This window comes from Eretmochelys imbricata, chromosome 4, assembly GCF_965152235.1.
Source record: "Eretmochelys imbricata isolate rEreImb1 chromosome 4, rEreImb1.hap1, whole genome shotgun sequence".
NCBI classification, from domain to species: Eukaryota; Metazoa; Chordata; order Testudines; family Cheloniidae; genus Eretmochelys; species Eretmochelys imbricata.
In genome coordinates, this window is record NC_135575.1 from 122,926,328 (window position 1) to 122,940,839 (window position 14,512).

The 14,512-nt window shown below is 39.9% G+C and overlaps 1 protein-coding gene across 1 annotated transcript in view; it reads left to right on the plus strand.

Annotated features, from left to right (window-relative positions):
- The window catches only part of HTRA3 (HtrA serine peptidase 3), a 38,708-nt gene extending 26,022 nt beyond the window's left edge, over positions 1-12,686 (plus strand). The window contains exons 7-9 of the mRNA XM_077814659.1: positions 7,831-7,879; positions 10,904-10,999; positions 12,521-12,686. Of these exons, the coding sequence (XP_077670785.1) occupies positions 7,831-7,879; positions 10,904-10,999; positions 12,521-12,686 (311 nt within the window). The remainder of the gene's footprint in view (positions 1-7,830; positions 7,880-10,903; positions 11,000-12,520) is intronic.
- Positions 12,687-14,512: the final 1,826 nt, after the last annotated feature.

Consider the following 14,512-nt stretch of genomic DNA (forward strand, 5'->3'; position numbering starts at 1 on the left):
AACAGTAGGAAGAGAAATTTTGACTAAGAAACGCTGCTATATTCCCATTAAAAGTGCCATAACATCTATAATAGCCACATAGGGTTGACAGGACAAAAGTGAGGCTCAGATCGCTATATAAATAACTTACAAAACACATTTAATTAATAGGGAGGTGCTCTGGAATGCATTTATTTTAAGAGACCTTCCTGTTTTTATAAATACGTTATTCAAAAATACTGTCTGGATTTTAGTTGTAAATTATCTGTTCAAGAACTGCGTAATTCGCACAGATTCAGCTGGCAGTGTGACAGAATGGATAGCAACAGCTCTGGGACACTCTCAGGTATGGACTTGGGAGGTGGGGGCTGTCAGTGAAAGGCCACCAGGATGCAAGTCTTGGTTTCTGTTGGTGTTTAAACTGATAAGGACAAATGCCACCTACCTGCCCCAATGGGTGGGGGAACTTGATACGGACGGCAGTGAAGGGGAACGGGCCCAGCAGCAAGGGAGGGAGACACTCACTTAGGGACAGTAGGTAGCTCCTCCTCCTGAGCATCTCTGACACCCGTTGGCCAGCTGGTGGGGAGGGCTGCTGATTGGCTAGCATTCACCAGCATTCAACCTGGAGTGGGGGCATGTGGAGCCTCTTTTTTTGCTCCTGGAACCAGTTAAATGCCTGGTACAGGAGAGTATGGGTGATGGGCAGGTAACACCTCTCCCTTGTGTTAAAGTTTAATAAAAGTTGGGGCCTCCTGCTTAATTCCATGCATGTGCCTGTCCTCATTTTGCTGCTGTGTCCACATAAAATCAGAGGAAGGCTGCACACAGCTGAGGGAAGGAGTGTTGGCTTACAGCCTGAGAGAGGTTGTGGCGTCATTGTATGTAGAGATTTGGGATTTGAAGACAGCTTCTTGGAAGAAAAAGTGGTATTTCGTTATTCCTAAACCTAGAGACCCAAAGAATAGACAGTATCTCATATATAAGACTCAGAGGGAAAGTCATCAGAAAGGGTGAGAGTTGTAGATGAACCAGCTTAACTTGAGGTACACTTAGGAACAGCTTGTAACTTGACTTTAATCAAGGAGGATTTCCCTCCTCTTCTGTGTCTTTTGCAAGGGACAGGGACAACCCCCACCCCCGCAGATTATCCTAAGGAGGCAGGGAGCAGGCAGGGTGGGGAATAAGATCCAAACACCCAGGACATACTGGGTAGCTTTGGGAGGGATAATGCCGCTACACTTTATTCATAAATGACTTCTATTTGCATGGTCTCCACTACTGCAGTGATGATGATCATGATGATGACGATTATTATTATTGGTATGGGGTAGCAGGCAGGCACCCCAGTCATGGGCCACAAACCCATTGCGCTTGGTGCTGTACAAACACAGAACAAAAAGATTATCCTTGCCCCCAAAGAGCTTACAGTGTAAGTACACCAATTACTGTCAAATGTACTTCCCCACTCTGGACTTATCTGCTGGTCTTCAGGCTCCTATCTCTAACTGTGTCTGACACCTCACGCTGAATGAGTTGTTGCCATTTCAGATTCAACATAGCCAAAACTGACCTACTAATATTTCAGCCCAAACCTTCCTCCCTACCTCAGTCCTCCAGTGCAATTCATAACTTTACCATCCTCCCTTTCTCCCAAACCCATAACTGGTGGCCAAGTGGGGTCACTTCTCTAAAACCTGCCGCTTCCTTTCTGTCCTGACTGCCAAATTGTTTGTCCACACCCATATCCTCTCCCACCATGACTGCTGCAATCTTCTTTTCTTGGGTCTCTTCCCTAGTACCCTGCCCCACCTTCTCACGCCTGTCCATCCAAAATGCTGCTGCTGAAATCAGTTTTCCTATGCCATCCCCTCAGCCATGTTGAGTCATTGTAGTAGCTTCCCATTGCCTGAGCCTCACATTCACAGTCTTTGTGTTCAAGGCCAGACTTAGCCTACATCTCTGACTTGGTCTCCTTTTGTGCCCTACCTCCCACTCCTCTACACTCACCAATGATTCTGGCCTTGCTATCCCATTTATCTGCTTCTCTCACAGGCATGCCTGTGTCTCTTTCCATGCTGGAATGTCCATCCTGAACCTGTACAACAGGTTATCTCCCTCCTCTTCCACCATATCCAACTCCCTACTACACAGAGCAGACAAGAAGTGAAAGGGACGAGCCAGACCATTGTGATGTGTATGTACCATACGGAGTGGTCACCAGATCTTGTTATTTTCATCCTTGTTCTTTCTGTGTATGGCACACTTGGTTACTAACCCTCACTTGCAATGTCATACTGAATCAAGACACTCATCTGGTCAGGCACCACTTGTATACTTGTAGGAAGCATCTGGCCCATTTGCCCTGAACCACTGCCAAAGCAGGGCTATTTTTTAAAGTCATTTACTAGCCCATGCTATGGTGGAAATGTGGAAGGAATGAGTTTATTTCAGCAGTTTGCATGGTGTTAAGGATTAAGTTTGCATTTTTGGATACTTAGTAATAGCTTTCAAATTTCCATACTTACGTTGTTCCTCTTTATGACTGTAAATAGAATTTCTAGTTTTTCATCATCCTTTTCCTTTGGGCCAGTTACATTTCATCATATGAAAATATAAAAAGGGAATTGGTCATTTAACTTTGATCCACCCTCAGAATCATGCTATGATTAAATCATAAGGAATAAGGATAATGGTGTTTCCATTCTGCATTGAATATCATCTAACTGAAAAGATTGGGTTGTGGAAGCATAAACTATTACAGTACCCTTCTTAGGAAATGCCTCTTTACAACTTGATTCTGGTGTAGAGGAGACCGCCATGACATTGTAAAATTAGTATGACTGTGGCTTTTAAAATCTCAGTTGAGCAGATAACTTTCAGTGTTGTATAATGTGCATAGTCATGAAATCCATACTGTGTGTTTATTGCACACAAATATGTAATCCTACTTACAAAGCTGAAGAATCAAAAATATACACTCTATTAGGAATTATGAGCAATATTTAAATGTAAAGTCATTTAGCACTATATCAAATGGGATGGTCATAATAATAATACCTTATTTATTATTACCATAATAATAGTGCTTTTATTATATAGAGCTTTAGCCATTCAAAACTCTGTAACAGCATTAACTAACCCTGAGTACCTCAGGGAGGTAGGTAAATCATCCCCATTATATACATGGGAAAATTGACCATGCAAAGGCTGGATTTTTCAAACTGGGGTACCTAAAATTAGGCACTTAAATAAGTGGTCTGATTTTCAAAGGTTCTGAGAATCCCCACCTCCCAGTGACTTCAACAGCTCAGCACCTCTGAAAATCAGGCCACTTATTTCGGTGCCTAACTTCAGAGATCCAGATATGAAAAAATCGATCTTAGCAATCTGCTGAAGCCCAAAGTGGGAATCACTGGCAGGGCTGAAATCAGAACTCAGGACTTCCTAGAAGGATATTAACAGTGAGTGCTGGGGTGAAAGACAATTAGACTAAATATCAGCAAAATATTCTTGCCTTTGGGGACAGCTAAACCAAAGCATCTCACTGGATTGGCTCCATCCAGAGCTAAGCAAGCTGTTGGGTTTAGCAAATAGTAATAATTATTAAAAATAATAATAGAGATAAATAGCTGCATACAGGTAAAGATATTGAGAACTGTCATTTGGGCTGTTCCTCATCTTAGAGTTGCATTCAGGTAATTGATTCACTCTATAGCTCAGTTAGTTGTACAGCTTGAGAAAATACACAGCCCACCAGTAAACAGGAGAGGCTGGAGCAGTTTCATTGTATCTGTTTGACAGTGGAATATTTTTCTTAAATAATTTCAGGCCCGCTGATGCAGTCTAAATGCAATGCGTGTGTACTGAGTAGTAGGAAGTTTCCCTGCATACCAAGTAGAATGCAAGATTAGTTCCTTCCTTAGAAGGTCTTGGTGAAATCCTCACCCCATTGAAGTCAACAAAACTCCCATTGACTTCAGTGGCACCAGGATTGCACTCTTACTGACTGGACAGTGGCAATACTCACATGATAAAGTTATTCATGTACATGAGCGTTTGCAGGTTCAGGCCTGTAATTTGGCTCTAACAATAATACTTTTTCTGTAGCTTTGTCTGTGGTTATGAATATTCATGCCTTTAGCCCCTTATTGACCTGTCTCGTTTTGTATATTATCATAATCATCAATCAAAAAGTTTAACTTTGAGAAGAAGAAGCTGATAATATCTAGTGTCTTTCTTATGCATGAAAATATCTCATAGAATAGAAAGCTTCTTAAGTAGTTAGGTACTTCCAGCCTTTGGGGGCCAGATTCACAAGCAACCTCCTGGTGCTTTGCACTACTCCAGTTTAACTGATCTGTTAAGCCAGGTTTGCAGCTGTTTTGCATCACTGGAGTGGCACAAATTATCTAGATCGCACTGGTGAATCCGGCACCTTCTGTTTCAGAGAACTTTAAAAGATCTCCTTCTCCATGGGTCATACTGGCTTCAGACTGAAGTTGTTCCACATATGTATAGCTTGATTATTCCAGCAGATGAACATTTTAAAATAATAAGAAGAAGAAAGCCTTAGTTACTGTGATTTCACTTTGGTGAGAGGCTCATTATTTTCAGGACCTCTTTCCATTCTGTGCTTGCTGTCTTAATGATTTTTTCTTCTGCCTCCTGATCCCTACAGCAATTTTAAGTGCTCATGAAAACTGCCATCTTGACAGCTCTGGAGACCGTGGCATGGCACACTGTAACTCCAGCTTCCCCGCACTGCTCTGCCAATGTAACTCAACTCTGCCCTCAAAAGGGCCATCCCTTTGTGGTAACAATGCACTGTAATTGAGTCTCAATGCCCATTCATTCCTTGGCTTCTCTGCTAAGATTGCCAGCAATGCTGCCAATTTATACTCCCTCAAGCTGGTTTTGTTGTAGAAAACTTAACTTTTGCATATGACATTCAACTTGGAGAAATGTAAAGTGATGTACTTTTTGCAAAGAGAGTCTTAGGTTCTCATACGTTCTGATGAGAATGCTCCAAGAAAAGAAGATGCAGGAGTTCTTGCAGAAGGGTTCTGCCCACGCTGCCGCAGCAGATAAAATAATCTCCCAAAGTAGATCCTCGTGTGCATTTTACTATAATTACAAAACCCTTATTTTAAATGAGGTTTGTCAAACTCATTCTGGAGAGAGAGCCAAATTCCATTTTTACTTATGGTCCATAAATCTTCGGTCCACGGCAGATCTCCCACTGGTCTGTATGGGCAATTTGTACAAAGATCTAGGGTGGAATAAGGCTTTACGTAGTAACTAAGCCATTATCATTATTTGTTATTTGTTCAGTGCCTCATTGTCACATTTAGCATTACCCACAGGGATAATAGTGCCCTTTAAGATCAGCATTCAGTCTTCCCTTGGTTTCTCATCCATCCCTGTTCTTGTACCTATTCCATGTCTGTGCCTCTTATCCTTTCATTCATCTGCATTTTCTTCTTTGCATCAATTCCCGATTCAGCCCCCCCTCTCCATTTTGTGCACCATTGTACTGCTTCCCCCTTCGCTATCCCAAGTGTTAAAATGACCAGCAATAAAATAGTTAATGGTGACATTTAAAGGATCCTCCGACTTGTACACACTCTCAGAAACATCTTTTCAGACTGACTGCAGACTCAGGAAGACAACACACTGCATCATTTCACACTCAGGTCCCACTCAAGTTTGAGAGGTTGCCTTTGCAAACATGAGAGCTAGGAACTGTGCAGGTATTTTTTTTTTTTAAAATTGAAGCTTGAGTTCTGAAGAAGCTCTCTCTCTCTCTCTCTCTCTATATATATATATATAATGGTATACAGGTCACATAAATGGATCTGGCACAGGGCCATGGTGGTTGACAGCCCTGTTTTGAACAGTAGAACTCTATCTGGAGTTTACTGTAGCCAGTTTTGCTCAATTCATCTTAACAATTTCAGGAGAGACTAAGCATTCCTGGGAAGGCAACACAGATACCTGGAGGTATGCTGCAAGATTGCCAAGGGTCCAGTAAATCCCACATCTCTGGAGTGTGTTCCATTGACTTTAATGGGGATATAGGGTGTGCGAGGAATGCAGGAGCAGGTCCCCAGCCTGGGATTGTTTATATCCTGGAAAGAACAAGTATTAGAGGCAACTGTTTAGTTTCTCCTCTTCATCCTCTCTCGTAACGTGAGAGCAGCGGGATGCTCAAAGAAGTTCCAAGACAGTTAGTTATTCTGGACCAAGTGAGAGGAAATTCTCTTTTATACAGGATATAATCAACTGCTGAAGCATTCACCGCAGGGCTTCATCAAATCAAATTAGTACATACAGCAGCTTTTCGGCATCACTGCCACTCAGAACGGTTGTAGCTTCAGAACCAGTGGAGCTGTGCCAGCTTATAGGAGGACTGAATTTTGCCCCATTTAAACTCACTTGCACCACAAGTTCAAATGTGTAAGGATCACTTCACCGTGTTTTCATTCTTTGGAAAGCAGATACGTCGAGGGCACCACTGTAGTGTTCTATATTGAAGAACTGTAGTGCTTCAATATAGATACTAGCTTTGCTGACAGGAGAGGTAATCCACCTCTCTGAGAGGCAGTTGTTATGGCGGCTGAAGAAAGAATTATTCCATCAGCTTAGTGCTCCCTACCTAGGGTCTTAGGTCGGCTAACTGCATCACTCGGAGGCGTGGATTTTTCACACCCTGAGTGACATTTTCTAGTGTAGGCTGGCCCTAAGTGTCATGTAATTTACTTGTGTGGGGCTTTCAGAGGTGTCCTTAGAAGGTTCTGTCTCTATAAACGTGAAAGAGCCCATGGCACTTTTGTCTCATTGTTCAGGCACAGGCCTGGGAGGCAGGAGACTGGCTCTGTGAGAGATTTTCACATAACCTCTCAGTAAAATGGGGCTGATCATACTTATCTGCCTCATGTGTGGTGAATCTAAACTAATTGCTGTTTAGCGGCTGTGTATATAGTATTGTAAAGCACTTTGGAGTGCTATGGGACCTGTTCGCTACGTGTGTTGTGCGACTAGTCGCCTAAGGTATTGTTTCTGCTCCCTCCTTGGAAACTTTTAAAACAAGAGAATAGGCCCTGATCCTGCGAGCAGTTCTGTATGGGGATTTCACAGTATGACCTGATAGTTAGCAAATGTGGGCTTTGACAAACCAACAAGGGAAGCAATTTCCAGGGTTGAGGACCTTTTACTGAGAATTCTTTGCCTTTAGCATACTTCTGATTAAACCAGGAACTCTGAGCTTGAGCACCACACGTGAGCTCAACTCCTGCAGTATCAAGCAAGGAAAGAATTGTTTTATTTATTTATTTAGCATTATATGTATTTAGCTTTTTTTGTGAAATTTCCATTCCCCAGCCCCGAATTTTTTTTTCAAAATCTCCTTTTGACGAAATTGACTTAACCATCTTTAGATCAAACATAGTTAGTTACAAAAATTTGCATTCTCTTAGGTGTAATAAGTTCTAAAGATTTTTGTGCTACTAAATCTTTTAGAAATCTTGGATGTTTTCTGAACTTTCCTTAAGTAAAACTTTTATAGTACTGAAACTGATCTTTTGTGACTCCCTTTATAGCAGCCGTTATCTCAGCAATGGGACTAGAGGGGAGAAATCCTAATTTTAATCGTCCACGGCTTCATGAGGGAAGGCACAAGACCTTAGAAGTCATTCTAATCACTATGCATGCTTTGCATTCTCTGTGGTATTAATCTTAGTAAAGGCTGATACCTCTTGCTTGTATTGGCTCTTACCATTTCAATGGAAAAGGTGTTCTTGTGATTGTTTGCCTAAAATCTTTATATATAGCTGCTGTGTTTTTTTCCAGATGGGAAAAAACGCTTCATTGGCATAAGGATGCTGACAATAACATCCATGTAAGTATCTTTTAAATATGTTTTATATAAACTGCACTGGTACACATAAAATGCATTATGAAGGTTCAGCAGTGGTTCAGAGCAACAAAGTTCAGATCTGTATATAAACTTCCACAAGGTTTGTGGAAATTTTTAGTTTTCAGCAGTGAAATTTACATTCTGGGATCAGGAAATTAATCATCTTACAGTTCTCCCACTCCTGCCACTGATGACAATATACATTAATGTGTGCTTTGCAAAATTTCTCACTCTGCTTTTCCCAGTCAGCTGACGTTCTGTCAGAATCCAATTCCTTTTCCACAACCAAAATGAAAGTCACACTAAGCATTATTTTGATACAAGGGCAGTACTTTTCCTTTAGTCCAGATACAGTGTAGGACTAAAAACTCCATTCATTTGTCCCATCTCACAGCTTACTTTGAGAAACCAACAAAACACTCCCTTGCCAGCTGAATGTATGCAAAAGAATGGCAGAATAAGAACAATTTCTTCCAATTCCATCTCTTCATCGTATTTAACATAAAATCTGTAATTGTCTAGTGTCTGAAATATCACTGGAGAGCAAATGAATGAACGTAAGAATGGCCATACTGAGTCAGACCAATGGTCTGTCTAGCCTAGTATCCTGTCTTCCAGTGGTGACCAGTGCCAGTTGCTCCAGAAGGAATGAACAGAACAGGGCAATTTTTCTTGAGTGATCCATCCCCTGTCATCCACTCCCAGCTTCTGGCAATCAGAGGTTTAGGGACACCCAGAGCATGGGGTTGTGTCCCTGACGATCTTCGCTAATAGCCATTGCTGGGCCTTCCTCCATGAGCTTATCTAATTCTTTTTTGAACCCATTTATACTTTTGGCCTTCACAATATCCCCTGGCAATGAGTTCAACAGGTTGATTGTGTTGTGTGAAGAAGTACTTCCTTATGTTTGTTTTAAACCTGCCACCTATTAATTTCATCGGGTTCTTGTGTTATGTGAAGGAATAAATAACACTTTCTTATTCATGTTCTACACACCATTCATGATTATATAGACTTCTATCATATCCTGCCTTGTCTCTTTTCTAAAATGAACCGTCCCTTCCCCATACTTTGCCAATTCAAATATACCATTTTTGAGATGGGATGACCAGAACTGCATGTAGTATTCAATTTGTGAGTGTACCATGGATTTATATAGTGGCATTATGATATTTTCTGTCTCATTATCTATCTCTTTCCTAATGGTTCCGAACATTTAGCTTTTTTGACTGCTGCTGTACATTCAGCAGATGTTTTCAGGGAAGTATCCACAATGACCATCGCCATATTTGGGGTTTGGAAGGAATTTCCCCCGGATTGGCAGAGACCCTGGTGGTTTTTCACCTTCCTCTACAGCATGGGGCACAGGTCACTTGCAGGTTTAAACTAGTGTACATGGTGAATTCTCTGTAACTTGAAGTCTTTAAACCATGATTTGAGGACTTCAGTAACTCAGCCAGAGGTTAGGAGTGAGTGGTGAGGTTGTGTGGCCTGCAGTGTGCAGGAAGTCAGACTAGATGATCACAATGGTCCCTTCTGACCTTAAAGGCTATGGGCCTATGACTGCATGATCTTGCTTGAGTGGTAACACCTAATTTAGATCCCATCATCTGTATTATATTGGGATTATATTTTCCAGTGTGCATTACTTTCCATTTATCAGCATTGAATTTCATCTGCCATTTTGCTGCCCTGTCACCTAGTTTTGTGAGATCTCTTTTTAACCCTTTGTACTCTTCTGTTTACACTATACAATTCCTCTTTTACACCAGTAGTTCTGTCTCCAGTGTGGCAGAAGGCTGTGTGACTAAACACCTGTTTGCAGCATATCCAGCTGATGTTTTTGACTAAACAGTTTTTATTTTATTGAGTTATATTTTTGCTGTCTCCCGCATAAGGGTCAAATCCTCAGCATGAATAAATCAGTGTGTCTTCATTAACTTCAGCAGAAGCTGACAGACACCAGCTGAGGATTTATCTTTAAATATCATGACATATGCAGTCAGTGTGAGGCATTGCTGCATTTGCAGTATCTAAAGAAATACAGCAAGAAGTTGCCCTTTTTTGGTAAATAACAGTGTCTCTCTGTGTGTGTTTGTTTTTAACTCTATTAACTTCATGGGGGGAGGGGAGAGGGGGGGAAATTAAGCGGTTTGTGAAGCAGTGAAGGTTTCCTTCCTGTCTGACTGCATAGCTCACAAACTCTCCGCTTAGGAGACTGAAGCACAGCTATCCATGCAACTGAGGTTGAAAGTCTTCACACCCAGAGAGAGGCTTGAAGCAACTCTGTACCCTAAGCCTGGGAGTCAGTCATCCTCCAACATTACGGGGGCCAAGGTGTTTTACAATCTGTATTTTACACTGGCTCCTTACTCTAAAAAAAGCCAAATGCAGAACACTTGAAAGCAGAGTAAAATTTCCCAAACAAGATTTTTCTTGAAAAACTCGGGAGTATGGTCTTGCTGTGGACCAGACACAGATCTCCTGTTTACGACTGGAGTTTTCAAAAGTGTTGTATTTTTAATTGAGGACACAATGAGAATGAAATGCCAGAATAAACAAACTGGACTATTAGCAAATGTTTGCCTTATCACCAGTGTGAATGTTACTCAGCTTATAAACTCCCTGGGCTATCTTTCCATTCTGCGTTAGTACAGCACTTAGCACAATGGGGTCAATGACTGGAGCTCTTAGGTGCTTCCACAATACAAAGCACAACAATAACAGAACAAGCTATTTCTGCATGAGGTACAAGAGAATAATTATGGCATGTGTCATTGAGGATGCATGATAGTAAATCTGATTCCTTTAAAAAATCTGCTGATATAGAGAGTGTTTTTCATTCAGGCAATTTTAATGCAAGATGATTTGTGGATACATACTTAGGTTAAGTAATGTATTTTATTACACTTATTTTATTCAAGAGAAAACTCAAGAATAATGTACTTTTGAAAATTATTTCACTTTGAAACAATTACTGATTTCAATATTTCTATCTTCTCTTAGCCTTGTGGAAGAACTAAAACTCAGTAATCCTGATTTTCCTGATGTGAGCAGTGGAATTTATGTACATGAAGTTGTTCCAAATTCACCTTCTCAGAGGTAGGTGGAATCCAAAGCAAACATAATTTTTCTTCATGTTGAAGATACTTATCCAACAGAAACTGGCAGGCAGTGTTGTTGTTTATATTCAAGGTCTTGCATGTTCTTGCTTTATATTATTTTTGCTTTTCAAAGAGAATTTGGGCCTTTTAGTAAAATACCTGTTAAAATATTTTGATGAATTTCTGTTAACATTTAAAATGGTCAAATATTTATAATATCATTGCTAAGGGCAACATCTTAAAGTATTAGCTAGTTTGAATTTTTAAATAAATAAACATGCTTGAACAACGATGTAACCATATTTGTATTTGAAAGGGAAAATTAAGTGTGAATAAATTTAATATAAATGAGGATGCTGCTTGCCAATCTTTGTTGAATAAATGTCTTCATATGTTCCCTATTATTATGATATAGTAGTCGTTGGCTTGAATTTTCTACAGACTAGGCTCAGTTTTCAAACTTCATTTCATACTAATATTGTTAAGCCCCAACACTTCATCTTCGAGGAATGAATGATTGTTTTTTCAGGCTTTCTACATATCAGATTTTAAGACTTTTTCTAGGAATTAATAAGAAAATTGGAGGATGAACTAAAAGTCATTCAGATAAATATTTGAAGGCAAAGAGAAAATTAATGACCAGCATTTTGGTCAGTACATACCGTCCACTTTAGAATTTTTAGAAGTAGAATTTGTTTCTTCTCAGGGCATTCAGTGTTATTACGGGGACAGTCCAATCTTGGATGAACTAGAAAGACTTACTGGTGAAAGGTATCTTTCATGTCTATGTTGTTATAGGTACTGAAGTTTTGAGAAAACAATACCTAGTGAAAACTAGATTTGTGTTCTATCTGTCCTCACTGTTTTAGAAGACAGATCTTCAATTCAATGCTCTATGGGCACCATTTTTCATATAACATTTTTTTTTTCAAAGATTGCAGATTCAGCAATGCCAAAACATTTTGCAAATTTGTGTAGATTTTGCCAAACGACTCAGTTTGGAAAAAAATTCAAATAAATCAAAACATCTCATTTCAATTTTTCAGTTTTGAAATGACTTTTTTGTTTCAAAATTTTCTTTGTTATTTTTAAAAATTGAAATACATTTAAAAATTGTCAAAATCAAAAAGAAACATTTTGATTTTGTCAAAATGAAGTATAAATCTGAGCAAAAGCAATTTTGTTCAACTGTGTAATTCACTAAAAATTCAGAATTTTAATTTTTTATCCATTCTGAAATGATTTTTCAACTTTTTGAAATTGCTAACAAACCAAAAAATCCATTATTCGCCTAGCTCTAATGCTTCGTGTTTGATTCTAGAAAATTGCCGAGATTACAGTTTACTGTAGTTAGTAACACCCTGAGTGAAAATCAACCCTAAGGAAAGGCTGAGAGCAAAACTTATGTGCCACTTACGTCAAATAAGTGCTGCATAGACCTTGTGCTGGTCTTCTATACAGGGTGAATTTAATGCCCTTGACTACACAGCTTAATCCTTGCTTTATCTTGCTTATGCAGAGGTGGCATCAAAGATGGAGACATCATTGTCAAAGTAAATGGACGTCCTTTGATGACCTCCAGTGACCTGCAAGAGGCTGTGATGAATGAGTCACCTCTACTACTTGAAGTTCGAAGGGGAAATGATGACTTGCTGTTTAACATAGAACCTGAAGTTGTCATGTAAATCAAACTGAGGAAGCTCACACCATAACTAAACTCACTTATTCTGAAACATCAGATACCTCCTTTACAGCTGCAGTAATTATACTTCCTGTTGACTAATGACAAGGTGGACTAACTTGATTGCCTGAGCCATGTCTGTACATAGTAGCTAAATTTAATTAGGTTACAAAATGAAAACAAACGTGATTTTACTTTCAAAGTAATTTTGTTAAAATATATTTTGAGGATAACAATAAACAACCCCATAATGTGTGTAAATTGGGCACATTAATCATATCTCTGCCCTTGCAGGGGCCTCGGGCACTGGTGCACTTTGGCCCTTCTATTCTTTGCCTGTGGCACATAATAGTCTAATCTCCTGTGACGGTAATGCTTTGGTCTAATTTTGGTTGTTGGCGTTAGTGTGTGGGTACTGGGTGGTACTGATGGCCTGTGATGTACAGGTCTTCAGACTGGAACTGGTGGTCCCTCTTAATGGTGACGGCCTTAAACTCTATGACTCTTTCTGGGGTGTCACTATAGAAACTGGCTCCAATCCCAGTCCCTTTAAATTTAATAGAAGTTTTGCCATTGATGGCAGGGTCAGTCCTGTAATTTGAAAGTCCATAACTCCATCAACAGTGAGAAAACATGGTTAAAAAGGAGAAATTGCCATTGGATGATTATAAGCAGGATTTTGACACAGCAGAACTAAGCTACTTTGACCAAAAGCTGAGCTTTTTTTTGTTTGTTCTTGCATTTCTTTGCCTCTTTGAATGTGAAATTAGCATTGACAAAGCCTTTATTTGTTCTTGGAGCTTGTACATTATATGTGAATGCAGGTGGGGAAAATCTGTAAATATAAAAATGGTATGAAAGTGGTAGCAGGCTATAGAGTGTTACACCTAGGTCATGCAATTCTGGAATATAGTAAATGATTCTTATAGAATTAATGCTTTAGTTAAATATATAAAAGTCAAAACAGCGTGCAGAAAAAGAAGTTTGAAAGTTCACAGTATTTTTACAGGGTTTTTTAAAGTCATGGTACAAATTAGTTTTTCATTATACCGGTACACTTTGCTGAAAAATTGATATACTACTTATGCTTGTACTGTATATGTTTCTACTGTAAGGAAATTGAAGTTTACACAAATAAATTTTGCTTTGCACCGCTGTTAATTATTTTTGTGAATAGTCTCTTGTGCTGGAACAGACTCTCCCAAGAGATGATTTAGCTAAAGAAAGTTAGGCTGATTGATATGAAAGCCTTTTAAAGGCTACAGAAGCCTTGATTTCGTAGCTTTGGAAGATAATTTTTTTGCTGAGATTCTGCCCTTACTTAGCCTATGTTTAGTAATGCCTTATGCACATTATAATTCACATTTTATAATGTGATTTTCATATTTTTATTATTATTATTTGTACTACGATGGCAACTAGAGAACCCTGCTAAGATACAGTTGGGGAACTGAGGCACGGAAAGAGTAGGTAACTTGCCCTAGGTCAAACAGGGTATGTCTACAATGCAATCAAAAACCCACTGCTGGCCAGTGCTGGTTGAGTTGGGCTGAGGGGCTGTTTTGGAGCCTGTGGTCTAGCACCCTGCGAGGTGGGAGGGTCCCAGAGCTTGGGCTGCAGCCCACGCCCAAACATCTACACCGCAATTAAACACCCCTTAGCCCAAGACCTGCAAGCCTGAGTCAGCTGGCACAGCCACGGGTGACAATCTGCAGTGTAGACATACCCACAGTAAGCCTGGGGCACAGCCAGGAACTGAACCTAGCTCTTCTGAGCCCCAGTGTCTAAAACATAAGAGCCGCCCTTCTCAGTGAAGTTCACCATCGTTCC